Here is a 13,328-nt window from a genome sequence, read left to right as displayed (position 1 = left end):
CCAGGCACGTCTGCAATCACACATTCCCAGCATGCTTCTGTCCACCCATATACCCCCCTCAGCAACATAGCCCCCCGGTCACAGCACATTCACTGCTGTGTGAGTGGACCCCAATGAAGCCAAACATTCTGATGAGAATGACAAAGACAAGCTCTGTTCTGCCCCTCTAGCAAGTCTGTTTGATTTCTTTCTGTCACAGTGCCTTAGAAAGAAAAGAAAAAAAGCTAAAAATTTCAAGTAAATTATTCATGTTGTTTTGGGCTCTGAAACACAATCTACAAAAATCAAGCAATAATTCAGAATTAGGCATAAAACAAATAAATGTTCTACAATTCTACAGTCAACATTCTACAAAAACACCACTTTCCGAGAGAAAAACCTTACCCATAATCCATTAATTTACACACACACACATATATATAATTTGTTTCCAACCTAATTCAGAACTTTATTTAATACTACTAAAATGTCTGCCATTGCATTTTACAGATGCCAAAGCTGAAAAATCAGGCTATTAGATGGAAGGGACATCTGTCTGTCAAAACACAGCCAGCTGAAAAAGTCAGCCACTGAAACGCTGGTGCAATATAATCCCAGAGGGTCTTTTGTTGAGGCCACTTAGTATTCCATCCATTTTTATTACATGTAATGTTGTATTTCTGTAGCCTTCCTTCTGGGCCAGATGATGTCAGCATACTGACAAGAGTTTCCTGGGATGATTTTATTACCATGTGCTGTAGGGTAGATGTCTAAAACCAATCACACCGTGTTAAATTTATCCCCAGAGAAAGTTTGGGGTCGAGACTGTAATTATGAGGCTAAGTATGTAAACAAAGCACCTTGCATAAAGACATACATACAAATGACATGCAAAACAGCCCAAACTCAATCAGTGGTTTCATTAGTGCCTCTGAGACTGGGAGAATTTGCAATAATATGTGCATCTCTAACTGGTGCTTTACTGAGGAAAGGTTAATAATCCCCAGAAGACAATGAACCTAATAGAAGCATGATACAAGCAGATGGACAAAAAATGATGTATACCTGATGTTGTGGGATTTACGTTTGATCTCGTTCCAGCAGAGATTCATGTCGTGATCAGGGTGCTTGTTCCTCTGCCCCCTGCACTGGGTGGGAAGCTCCTGCCCCTCAGGATCCACCGCGGACTGGCAGGGTACACAGTGGCATCCTGGCCACGAGGGCCGCCCTGCAGCTGCAACACAAACAGTTAAGGATTTAGAGGATTTTTATAAAATGCTGTGCTCAATTTAAAAGTATTTTACATTGACTCTTTCTTGGCATTGACTGGATTTTCTGGCTTTTCGCGTTTTCACTGTTGTACTTTTTTTCTTGGGGGGGGGGGACTATTACTCTTCTGAAATAGTACTGAATCAAAACACATGCGAAAAAGATGCAGAAACAAGCAATATCATGTGTAATCATATGCATACATAAAATAACTTGATCCTCAACATTAAACAGATATATATAAATCAAAACTACCTAATGTTAATGAATGAAGTGTTAGGATGAGCCGATCCGATCTGGATGTAGTCTTTGACAAAAAAGTTTAGCTTAAAATGTTCCTTTTTTAAAATTAAATTTAAATGTAAAAAAAAAAAATGTTTTGCTTTCTTTTGATACTGTATGCCTCTGCAGATATTCATACAACAAATATTCTGGGGGGCATGACTTTATTTATGAAAATGATCAAAAATGCTGGATGTGGCTGGCAAATTTTATTTTACAGTGTCATTGTTAGCTGTCATTGTTAGCTTAGTCGTTTAGCTGCAGCTGTGCTAACTAGAGCAGAGCTGGCAACCCGGATGCCGAAACACTACTGACTTCATGATTGGTAGATCAGTAGTGGGTGGAGCTTAAGGCCACAACGCAACAACATCAACATCAGTTGAGGGCTGCAACAATAGCTTTTAAATGACAATATCCTGGCAGGTCTACTATTGTCAGTGATATAAGTATTTGAAATAAACATGATTTCTTAAAGGGGGGGTGAAATGCTGTTTCATGCATACTGATCTTTTTACACTGTTAAAGACTTGGAATCCCATACTAAACATATACAAAGTTTCAAAAGTTAAGGTGGACGTTTGATGGGAGTATTTCTTTGTCAAAAATACTACTTCCGGTTAGTCATAAGTTTCGGCAAGTTTTTTGAGATCATGCGTCCCCTTTGACATTAATGGGGGCGGAATTTCCTTGTATGGGCCTTACGGTCAATTCTACCGGAAGCGCGTGAGAGAGAGAGAGGGAGAGAGCGAAAGTAACAGGCTACGCCCATCAAAGCGCTGGCTTGTAGGCTGCGCTGCACACAGGTGATGTGCACATAACAATGTCACCAAAAAAGTGCGTTTTTGGTTGCCAGACCAAGACAGTCCTGCACAGATTCCCCCAAAACCCCGCGTTAAGGCAACAGTGGATGTAATGAGCAACTGAGTTGCGCGAATGTTTATATCTGTTCGCTGCATTTCGGTGCCGACTGTTTCATAAACAAGGCCCAGCTCGACGCCGGATTTTCCCGATCGCCTAATGCTGAATGATGGAGCAGTCCCAACGTTAGAACCGCAGGCGGTGAGTAAGACTGCTTCAAATGTCTGTGTTATTGCCTATGCTCATCAAGTAGCCCAAACATGATCACGTATAGTTAATTGATCAATGGAGCATGCGATGTGTAGTGCGTGTACATTTGTTTAGCTGGCCACTATATGTGTAACTTTATGTTTGTGTATTGTAAAAGCACTCCAAACAACAATACACAAAGAGGGGGGAAATATGTTGAACTAAATAAGCACGCTTCTTCATTCAAATGGCTACTATTCCGTGTCTTTCTATGTAAACACTAACTTAACCTGCCGTGCAAAACCAGTCCGCTTACTGTCTAACGTTACACAAACCACGCGTAAACACACAAACACACATGCACAACTGCACTTCCCACATGTACACCTTCAAAGACAAAAATACTAAGATATAATTCAAGTATAAATATGTAAATAACACAAGCCGCTAAGCATATTATATAGTTAGTGTATAACTTGTACCACATAGAGACGTCCTGCTCTAGTCGTTTTTGCTGCTGCTCCTGTTCAACTGCAGCCTCTGGGTCTGATTCCGGATCATAGATGTATGGCTGTATCTGATTAAAAGCCATATTTTTATTTTGAATAAAGTTTTTTTCCCGCTGTTAGGGATGACACAGCTTTACGACGCACTCGACTCAACACAATAGCAGCAGCGAGCACACGTCATTATTTAGCTCCGCTCACACGACACGCCCCCACCCGCTCGGCTTTTTTCGGAAAGACTCGGAACAGCGCATCTTTCTTATATAATTATAAAAAAAATAAAGACTTTTCGGAGATATGCAGGATGCAATGCTACTCTATAGGTACTCAAGATTGACATGACACTGACTGAAACTGAGTGTTTCACCCCCCCTTTAATGTCTAGTCAGTGACATATCAGGGCCATGTTATGATAAATTATAATACATTTCTTACAGTTCCTGTAATTGTACTTTACTTATTTTATTCTTATTGTGTTTTTTGTGATGGATGTAGGATGCTTTCAAAAGGAAGGAAGCTTCCTATGTTTTATCAACTTTATTTATTCTTTTTTTTTTTTTGTAGCGTGTTAATGCTTTGTTCGTAGTTATACAGAATGGAAGATATTTTTTTGTGATTTATTTTATTTCAAAGCGGATGCTGACCTTTGTAACATTTGTAAGGAGGTATTAGAAAGTCTTTACAAAATATCCGGAACCTTAAAGTGATACATCATGTTATTAAAAGAAGAAAAAAAATCTTAAATATATTGAAGAGGTATGAGATTTAAATTTCTGTGTTACAAGAGACTCATAAATATTAAAGAACATCTAAAGCTCTGCAGGGATTGGGTTGGGCAAATCTATTCTTCTTTCTCGATGAAAGTTTGTGGTGTTTGGATATTATTACATAAAAACCTTTCTGTTTACTTTAATAAAACAAGACTCAGATGAAGCCATTCTAATAAAGGGTCTACTTTACAGTAAGGAACTTGTTATTGGGTGTATATGGCCCGAAAAATCTTGATGAGAATTTTTCTGCACAAGTAGATTGGCAACCGTTGATTGTAAAAATGTTATTTAGAGTGGTGATTTTAATTGGTTTCTAAATCCTGATATGGATAAATACCCTTCAGCTATTATTGCACCACAAGTTCCTAGTTTAATATGTAATGCTTGTCATGAACAGAATCTTTTTTGACATATGGAGGTTTCATAACTCAACCACAAAAGATCTGGGTGACAAAAGAAATATTGGTCCTATTACCATCTCTGACCACACCCCAGTTACTTTCTTTATACGCTTCACGATAGATCAAAAGCCCCTTGATTTTGGAAATTGAACCCTTATTATTTGATGGATGTGGGGTTTGCTGAATATCTGAAAGAGCAAACAAAGTATAATTTTCTTTCTAATGATCTAGGAGAGACGGATCCTAGGGTACTATGAGATGCTTACAAAGCATACATCAGAGGCATGATAATTTATTATGTATGCAAAACGGAAAAAAGAGCTAAACAAATTGAATTGGAAAACCAAATATCCAATTTACAAAGGCAGTATTGTGTACTGCAGTTCGAGCCTCACCTTCTATGAGTTTACATGGCATCTTGCCTCCTCCTGTAGAGGAATATAAACACATTGTTCATCTTTGGTTATGATGGCAAGGAAAGCCATTATGAGCAAATGGGTTTGAGATACCCCTCCACTATATAGGGATTGGCTAGCTATGATAAAGGATCTTGTATCTTTAGAAAAGCTTTCCGTCTGATAGGTAAAATATTTAATTCAATAAAAATATGGAAGGAGCAATTTAAATTTCTTAGAATAAGTGAAGATTCCAGCTTGTACCCATAATGGAACAATTGTAGTAGTAGTAGTAGTAGTAGTGGTAGTAAATGTACCCCTATTCATTTATAGATATACATACACACATACATATATACATATTATATATATATATATATATATATATATATATATATATATATATATATATATATATATATATATATATATATATATATATATATATATATAAAGAAATTGGGTTACCGCATTTACATGACCATGCTCATTGGCGGCTTTACATCTAAAATGTCATAATTTAGAAATAAAAGTCATTTTTTCTATACTAATATTAGCCCTCTGGCTTGAATGCATGAATGAATGCATGAATGTGCATGTAAACGCGCACATTGAATTATAATGAACCTTCTGTTTCTTTCTTTCTTTCTTTTTCGTTTTGTATTATTTGGTTTGTTTGTGTTTGGTTTTTTTGTTTGTGAGCAACAAGCTGGTTGTTTTTAACTGATGTGAAAATGGTTAATTAAAAAAAAACAGGGGGGGAGTGAGTTACTTGTTATTGCTTTCATAAGCCTACAACAGTTCCATAAACAAGCAGTTAATATCACAGAAGCAGTGGTGCCCACATCTGAATCACAGCTCTGATGATATCCTGAAGTACAACACTCTTACTTGCATAATATTGCTTGATTATAGCCTCTGTTTTTTTCTCACATTACCTTTTTTATATTGAGAGAGATTAGAAGTAAGATGTGGAAAAGATGACTCACTCAAAAAACAACACATTATATAGCACCTGTAGGAATGGAAGTCCCACTTTCCAATGCCCATGTACCTGAAAATACTGCAATTTTTAGCAAAAGCATCGATTTTATGATAATGTTTTTGTCAGATATCAATCAATCAACCAATCAATCAACTTTATTTATATAGCGCTTTTACAATGACGATTGTTTCAAAGCAGCTTCACTGTGTTAATCAAGACTATTGCAACAAAATTTGATTTGGCTGTACAGTCGTTCTGTAGAAAACAGTGAAGTTATCAGCTTACTTTAATTTATCATATAGCAACAATGTTGGCAGATCAGTATTATAGTTTATAGAATTAAATAAGACCTAATTAATACATTTTATTTGTATATTTAGTTGAATAACTTGATCATAATTTTAGTGTCCCCAACTGAGCAAGCCAAATCAAAGGCGACAGTGGCAAGGAACCAAAACTCCATCAGGGCATGATGGAGAAAAATAAACATTGGGAGAAACCAGGCTCAGTCGGGGTGCCAGTTCTCCTCTGGCCTATTATCAAACAGTGTATGATTATTATTCTGGCAACCTTACAGGTCAGAAATCATATTAGATCGGAATATTCAAAATTTATTGGTATCACGCAAGAGACGAGTTTATTTAGGATGGCGCGTCGATTACACAAGAGTATGAATATTTTAAAGATCGGAGTCATCGCGCCGGAGACGTGTTAATTAAGGGTGACGTGCCGGCAAATTCAGCGGAGACACTAATTGACATGTTCTCAGCAGACATTCCAGGATGGGCTAGTCATGTCTGTGCGCAAGTCCACCATCCGATCCGGACACGGCCTGGATCCGGCCGACTGCAGTAAACCTCGGGATAAACAGAGAGACTAACATTAGTGTAGATGCCTCTCTTTTTATGATGTAACGAGTACATCAGGTGTTATGAGAAGTGTTCCCAGTTCCGGCTGACCTAGTTAATGCAGCCTAACAATCAGTCAATTGATTTGAATAATGTAAGTAAAAAAAAATCTATTTGTATGCCATAGTAAAGAGATGCGTTTATAGTCTAGATTTAAACTGACAGAGTGTGTCTGCTTCCCGAACAATGCTAGGAAGACTGTTGCTAGGAAGACTGAGAGTTTAGGTGCAAAATAGGAAAAGGATCAACCACCTGCACAGTTGATTTAGATATTCTAGGTATTATCAACTGGCCAGAGTATTGAGACCACAATAGACGTGATGGAGTATAATGTGTTAAGAGCTCGCTCAAGTACTGGGGAGCTAAACCATTTAGTGCTTTGTAAGTAATAAGCAAGATTTTAAAACATATCCAATGTTTAATAGGGAGCCATTGCAGTGTTGACAGAACTGGGCTAATATGATCGTACTTCCTGGTTCTAGTAAGAACTCGAGCTGCTGCGTTTTGGATCAGTTGTTTTTTTATATCAGCTATGCATTCCGTTAATCTTGTGAATTGGTAAGTTTCGTCAGGGCATGAAGAAATATAGAGCTGAGTATCGTCAGCATTACAATGAAAACTAACGCCATGCTTCCTAAAGAGATCTCCCAGTGGTAGAATATACAAGGTGAAAAGCAACGGTCCTAACACTGAGCCTTGCGGTACTCCATACTGAACTTGTGATTGGTGTGATATCTCTTCATTTACTGCTATATTTGCTAGGGTAAACCCAGCCTGATCTGCCGGTGATTTGATTTCGCCCGGCAGCTTAGGCTGGAAACCTGTAAATTAGTGATGTTACGTTCGTGAACGAATCGTTCTTTGTGAACGAATCTTTTAGGTGAACGAATCGTTCTCGTTCACATAGTCTATTGACTCATGTTTCGCATTCACTGAAATTCCTCCCTCCACCGCAGCGTGGCGCTATTAGCAGCGAGCGCATGCGCAGCTCTGTCGACTATTTCATTCTGTCAAAGAATGACAAAACCTCAAGCCAATAGCTTTCGAGTATGTGATGTGACGGAGCATGTGATTTGTTGAATTCAGTGAATGAATACGCCCTTTACTGACCAAGAGGCTTTGAGTCTGATTCTGAACGAGAAATCTTGTTTGTGAACAAATTGGTACATGCCGTTTGTTCGTGAACAAAATGAACCAGTTGTTGAAGGATACTTATAGCGAACAGCTCGGCTCGTATAGGTGGCATATTTGGCAGCAAAGAAAGAAATGTACACTTTAACACTGTAATGAAAACAGTGTAATAATGCAGGTTGATGGTTAAATGATTACTACAGAGTAAAGTAAAGTGTGTTTGTATTTTATGTTTTATGTTTGAATAAAACGTAATTTTCTTCATTACGTTTGAGTCATGCACTTCTCTAAAAACTGTAAAACAAATAAAAAATGTGACAGTAGCCTATGGTTGAATAGATCTCGTGTGTCACGTCACTAAATAGCATTCTGAGCTACTGAACGAACTTCACTGACCGAATCGCTGTTTTGAGTCTGAACAAGAGAGAGAGATCTCGTTCGTGAATGAACTGGTACTTCTCGTTCGTGAACGAAAAGAACCAGCTCTAAACGAGAGAGAGAGAGATCTCGTTCATGAACAAACTGGTAGGCTACCTCGTCATTTAGCATGCGTGTCAATCTCGTTCAGCAATCAACACAGTTACAGACAAACCTCATGTTTATAACCCCATGTTTACCATAATCCCAGATATATGAATGTCTAAAAGTCTGACCAAACAATTAAAAGAAAACATGCTTTGGTAATCTAAACCACTTATTTAGACTTATTTTATTTAATGAGTAGATTATGCACATTTTAATAAAGCCAAATAAGTTCTTTTGTAAGTAAATACGTTCATTGACTTAAGACATTACACATAAAACACTCTTTTTCGTCACCTGTGGTTATATTTACCGGTATGTAATATTTTAAAAAAAAAATGTTACTGAACGAATCAATGAACAAATCTGAACGAATCATTTTGGTGAACGAACTGAAAATGAACAACTCAAGAATCAACAAAAGAATCAAAATTTCCACCACTACTGTACATTTTTCTATCCTGCTTCCGTTAAAAAACTGCAGGGACAAATCACAAACCGGCTTATCCACCTGACGCTCTATTGGTGGGTTTAACACGATGACGGATAGAGAAACGACCGATCTTTGGTCTGATTGGTTGAAGCAGGATCCAATTGCGCACCAATTGAGTCATTTGAACTATGCCCGTTGATCACGCCTCTTGTGCAGTAGAAAATACAGAGCAGACTTCCCAAACTAATCATCAATCTTAAAATGTTGAGCTTGATATATATTTGCTGATATAAATTAAAATTTGACAAACAGTTTTGTCAATTTCGTCTTTCCCCACTGAAGTAGATAGTAGCTGTACAGTATTTGCATGCCTATTGATTAGAAATGATCTGCCAGGGAGAGTTGCCAAGATTACCATTGAGTGAACTGACTTGCCTTAAAAGGATTTTGTTAGAGGTGACAGAAAACTAAGGAAAAAACTAAGGTGTGTTTTGGGAAGTGACCTGAGCCAGGCTTGAACAATAACTGGCACGTCACATCACCATCATATACATTATTGTAATTAAAACAGCAGTGATACCTTATATCAAAATAATAAAAATTTAACAGGCATAGGAACAAACAAATACCCACTCGTACAGATGCACCGCAGCTGAACCCTGAAGCACACGACAGATAAATACAATATCAGTAATGTCTGCAGGTCACGTAAGCTCTGTTTCTCTCAGCCAGAGACAGAGTGGCAGTAACTCTGCTGTTACTTAAAGTATCGCAGGAATTCAGCACACGTCCAGAGCAAAGGGAAGGAGACACAATCATTCCAGCAAAAGTCTTATGATTAAGGAGCTTTCCCTCAGTCATGAAACCCTTGTGTCTCGTTCAGTGCCGCTGTCAGAGTGCCTATATGTTCCCCTCTTTGCCTTTCATTAGTCCCAGAGAGCGGCAAGCCATAGGGAGCCCTACAACATTTTCAGATGGTTATGGACTGGCAATGTCAATGTCATTTTAGGGTGCTTTCACACTGGCACTTTTGGTGTGCACCCAGGTTTGATTGACGTCAGAGTTTGGTTAGTTTGGATGATGTAAATGCGGTCTTTCGAACTCGGGTGCTCACCCGCAAACCGTACCAGAGTCCGCTAAAAAAGGTGGTCTGGGGTTCGTGGGGTCCAACTCCAGTACGGTTCGCTGCTGATGTGAACGCAATCATACTAAATCGCGAAAGTGAACCACTATTAATGATGAATGATTAGATAAAAATGTGTGTTTTGTGAGTGTTTCTGGCTACTCTAAGCAGAGAGCTAATTTCTGCTTGTCTTTGGTGTTCTTTAGTGCATTCGCGGCAGATAGATGCATGTGCCATAACAATCGATCCAAGTTTGAAAGCACATTTACGGATATATAATAATGGTAACATTTTGATTAATATTAGATTATTTATCAGTCAGTGTTGAATGTTGGCTGATTCTGTACATTAATACATTCAATTTCCTCAATTTTTGCATTAAGCATTTCCTATATTCTAAAACGCAATGTTAATATTTTAAATACTACTAGTTTAATGTCAATAAAAAGTTTAATATCTGCTATTTAGCGGTGATTTGTGTTTTGAGAAAAATTACAAATTCACCATGAACTAAAAAATTATAATAATACAACCTTGCTAATTAATTTATTTAAAATGGTTATTTGTGAAGATATGAAATCTGGAAGATATTTCTTGAGAATCACTACAGACTGGAGTAATGGCAGCTGGATATTCAGCTCTTCCATAACAGGAATAAAATGACATGTATCCATATGCAATACAGTGAGTGTTTTTGACTTTGAGTTATGATAGGCATATATCCAGAGTTGTTTTTTTAGTCCCACCCCATCCCTGTTTAACCTCATCATCCTACAAATCATCTAAAGGACTCAAGCCCTCCTCTGAGACCCCCTGCTAAATGACCATGACGACACACTGTCACCTAGTCACTGCTACATAATCTTAGCTGACATCTGTGCAGAAATAAACACATCCGGCTGTCTGGGTCCATATAGCCGTGACACATAGCCAAAACAAACAGAACCTGAGATGTGTCTCAATGAGAAATTCTGTATGCTATGTTCCCCAGAGCAGTAAGTGAATTAATGCCTCCACACGGCTCTAATGCATCCCCTCCTCAGGCTGTTCCCCTTAATTCACTGTCATTTTTCAGCCTTTCTTGAATCTCTCTCTCTCTCTCTCTCTCTCTCTCTCTCTCTCTCTCTCTCTCTCTCTCTCTCTCTCTCTCTCTCTCTCTCTCTCTCTCTCTCTCTCTCTCTCTCTCTCTCTCTCTCTCTCTCTCTCTCTCTCTCTCTCTCTCTCTAATCCACTGTCTGTGATTAATCCTGGATGTTTATGGTTAATCAGATAGCTAGAGGGGGTCGTCAGATATTGTTAAAACTCAAAACGATCAGGAGACTTTGAGGAAGGACCTGTTGGTGAACAGGATTCTCTTCCTGTTTTGTGTTTATGTGCCATAACGGGTCCCTGCTCATGCCCTCGCCGCTCAGTGATTTGTGTGTTTGACAAAAAATTGTGCTGAATCGGCTCAAAACAAAAACAGTTGCGGAAATGAGCCTCTGGCGAGGACTTACAGAGAGGCTTCTCCTCCAATCAGAGATGACTGGATGGAGTGTGTTCCGCTGTCCACTGCCAGGACCCTGCACCACTTCATTGGGCCGAGGCAGCACAGGGACTGGCACGCCTACAGAAATCCTACACCTCCCATGCCAAACAAAAACAAATTTGCACACATTTACAACAATTCCCTATGGATGCAGTTCCATGGAATTTAAATGCACTACAAGAAGATTCATAAGGCAACTTGGAGCTTATTGTCATATGTCATATCTCAGCAAGTATAATGTTTTGAGTCGATTCTTCGAACTAAAACTTACAAAGAAAATATCATATTTTTGCTGTTGGCCTATATAATGTATGTCTACAGTATATAACGAATGTAGATTTGAAACAAAAGGTTAATCATTGAATTCATAATATATTTGGTGTATATGGTGCACATAATGTATTTTGTAATTGACTTACAGAATACGGAAAATTAGCACACAATAAACATACACTTACATTTAAAAGTTTTGGGTCAATACAAATTATAAAGATATGAATACTTTTATTCTGCAAGAATGCATTAAATTAATTAAAAGTTTCAGTAATATCATTCTAAAAAAAGTTTCTATTTTTAAATAATAATATCCCTCTGAACTTTCCATACATCAAAGAATCCAGAAAAATGTATCTCAGTTTCCACAAAGATATTAAGCACCACGACTTAATAAGAAGAAGAAATGTTCCTTGAGAACCAAAGCAAATTAAAAAGATTTCTGACCGATCATGTGACACTGTAGATTGGAGTAATAATACTGAAGATTCAGCTTTGCCATCACAGGAATACATATTTTTAAGAATATTATAATAGAAAACAGTTATTTTAAATTGTAACAATATTTCACATTTTTTGTTTTTTCTGTGTTTTGTTAAATGCAGTTGAGCATAAATGACTTCCTCTTTCACAAACATTATTTTAGAAAAATCTCACCGACCTAAAACTTTTAAATTGTATATTCATTAGCTAAAGTTCATTATAACTAAAGCAAGTCTAAATAATTGGATCATTGTTGGTTAAAAACACAAATGAAGGTCTAATTCATAATCTTTCTCCTTGGTTCAAACCATTTTATGCAATACAAGAGAAAGTTATAGCCAGACTTCACTGTATATCCAGTTGACTCAGAAGCGCACGACATACAGTATTCAAAAGAAAGGTCAAAGCCGAGTCAATCTACTGACGTTTCACTGACCAGTGCTGAGCCAAAGAGCGTTAAGTACTTCACTTTGACTTCAAAAACTGTTTATTTCTATGTCACTAAAATATAACTCTAAGCTGGTAGCACAATGTCATCTCAAATGCCTTAGAAGCATCAATGTCAGGTGATCAAAAGCCTGTAAAGGAGACAGACAGACTATGTAACATTTAAAAAGCAGACCTTGATAATCTGATTCAGGTCTCAGTGCACTGTGAAAAACGTCTGCTCTTTGAACTCTACAGTCGACAGTGATAGTTCTTACCTCAGAGTGGAGATCACCTCAGAAGCTTTGCCTCTGAAACCAGCATGTGCATTCAAGAGCCTGTCTCTCGTTATATACACATATGGATCCTCTCCTTTGTCATCCACAGTGGGTGAGTTGGGCTTACAGAAATGGCCTGCTGTTTACGTCTCAAATACTGCAGAAGTCCTACAATCAAATGCACTATTGTCCTTCACATTCCACATCACACCAACCTGACTTGTCCACCCACCGGGCTAGCAAAATGCCATGTACATAATCCAGCAGGCTGCGACTGGCTGCACGCCTGTCTAAGTGACACTCAACACATGGCAGCTGGCCAGTATCCGCCTTTGTGGCCTACCAGAGTCCTCCTGTTGTGCTGGGTATTCCCTACTTCTCAAACTAACTCCAACTCACCTCTGTGTATTCATTACTTCCAGGCTTTACCAAATGAAAGATGTGATCCTGTTTAGCTGTTGAAGCCCAACTCACCTAATGCACCATAGGTCTATAAAACCTTGATAATGCCATCTGTTAACATCCCCATCACTCCCACTGGTTTCAGTGATCAATATAACCAACACACACACACACACACACACACAAA

The 13,328-nt window shown here is 38.1% G+C and overlaps 1 protein-coding gene across 7 annotated transcripts in view; it reads right to left on the bottom strand.

Annotated features, from left to right (window-relative positions):
• The window catches only part of drp2 (dystrophin related protein 2), a 222,245-nt gene that overhangs the window by 92,083 nt on the left and 116,834 nt on the right, over positions 1–13,328 (bottom strand). For 5 of the 7 annotated variants that reach the window (XM_067457358.1, XM_067457356.1, XM_067457350.1 and 2 more), the window contains one exon: positions 1,045–1,213. In XM_067457358.1, coding sequence (XP_067313459.1) covers positions 1,045–1,213 — 169 coding nt within the window. Of the gene's footprint in view, positions 1–1,044; positions 1,214–11,247; positions 11,356–12,739; positions 12,974–13,328 lie in introns of those variants that run through there. The other 2 variants (XM_067457354.1, XM_067457355.1) reach the window with 2 other exon arrangements.

This window comes from Pseudorasbora parva, chromosome 11 (genome assembly GCF_024679245.1).
Source record: "Pseudorasbora parva isolate DD20220531a chromosome 11, ASM2467924v1, whole genome shotgun sequence".
In the NCBI taxonomy this organism is placed as follows: Eukaryota; Metazoa; Chordata; class Actinopteri; order Cypriniformes; family Gobionidae; genus Pseudorasbora; species Pseudorasbora parva.
The sequence above is the reverse complement of the archived record's forward strand: the minus strand, read 5'-3'. Positions and strand labels throughout refer to the sequence as shown.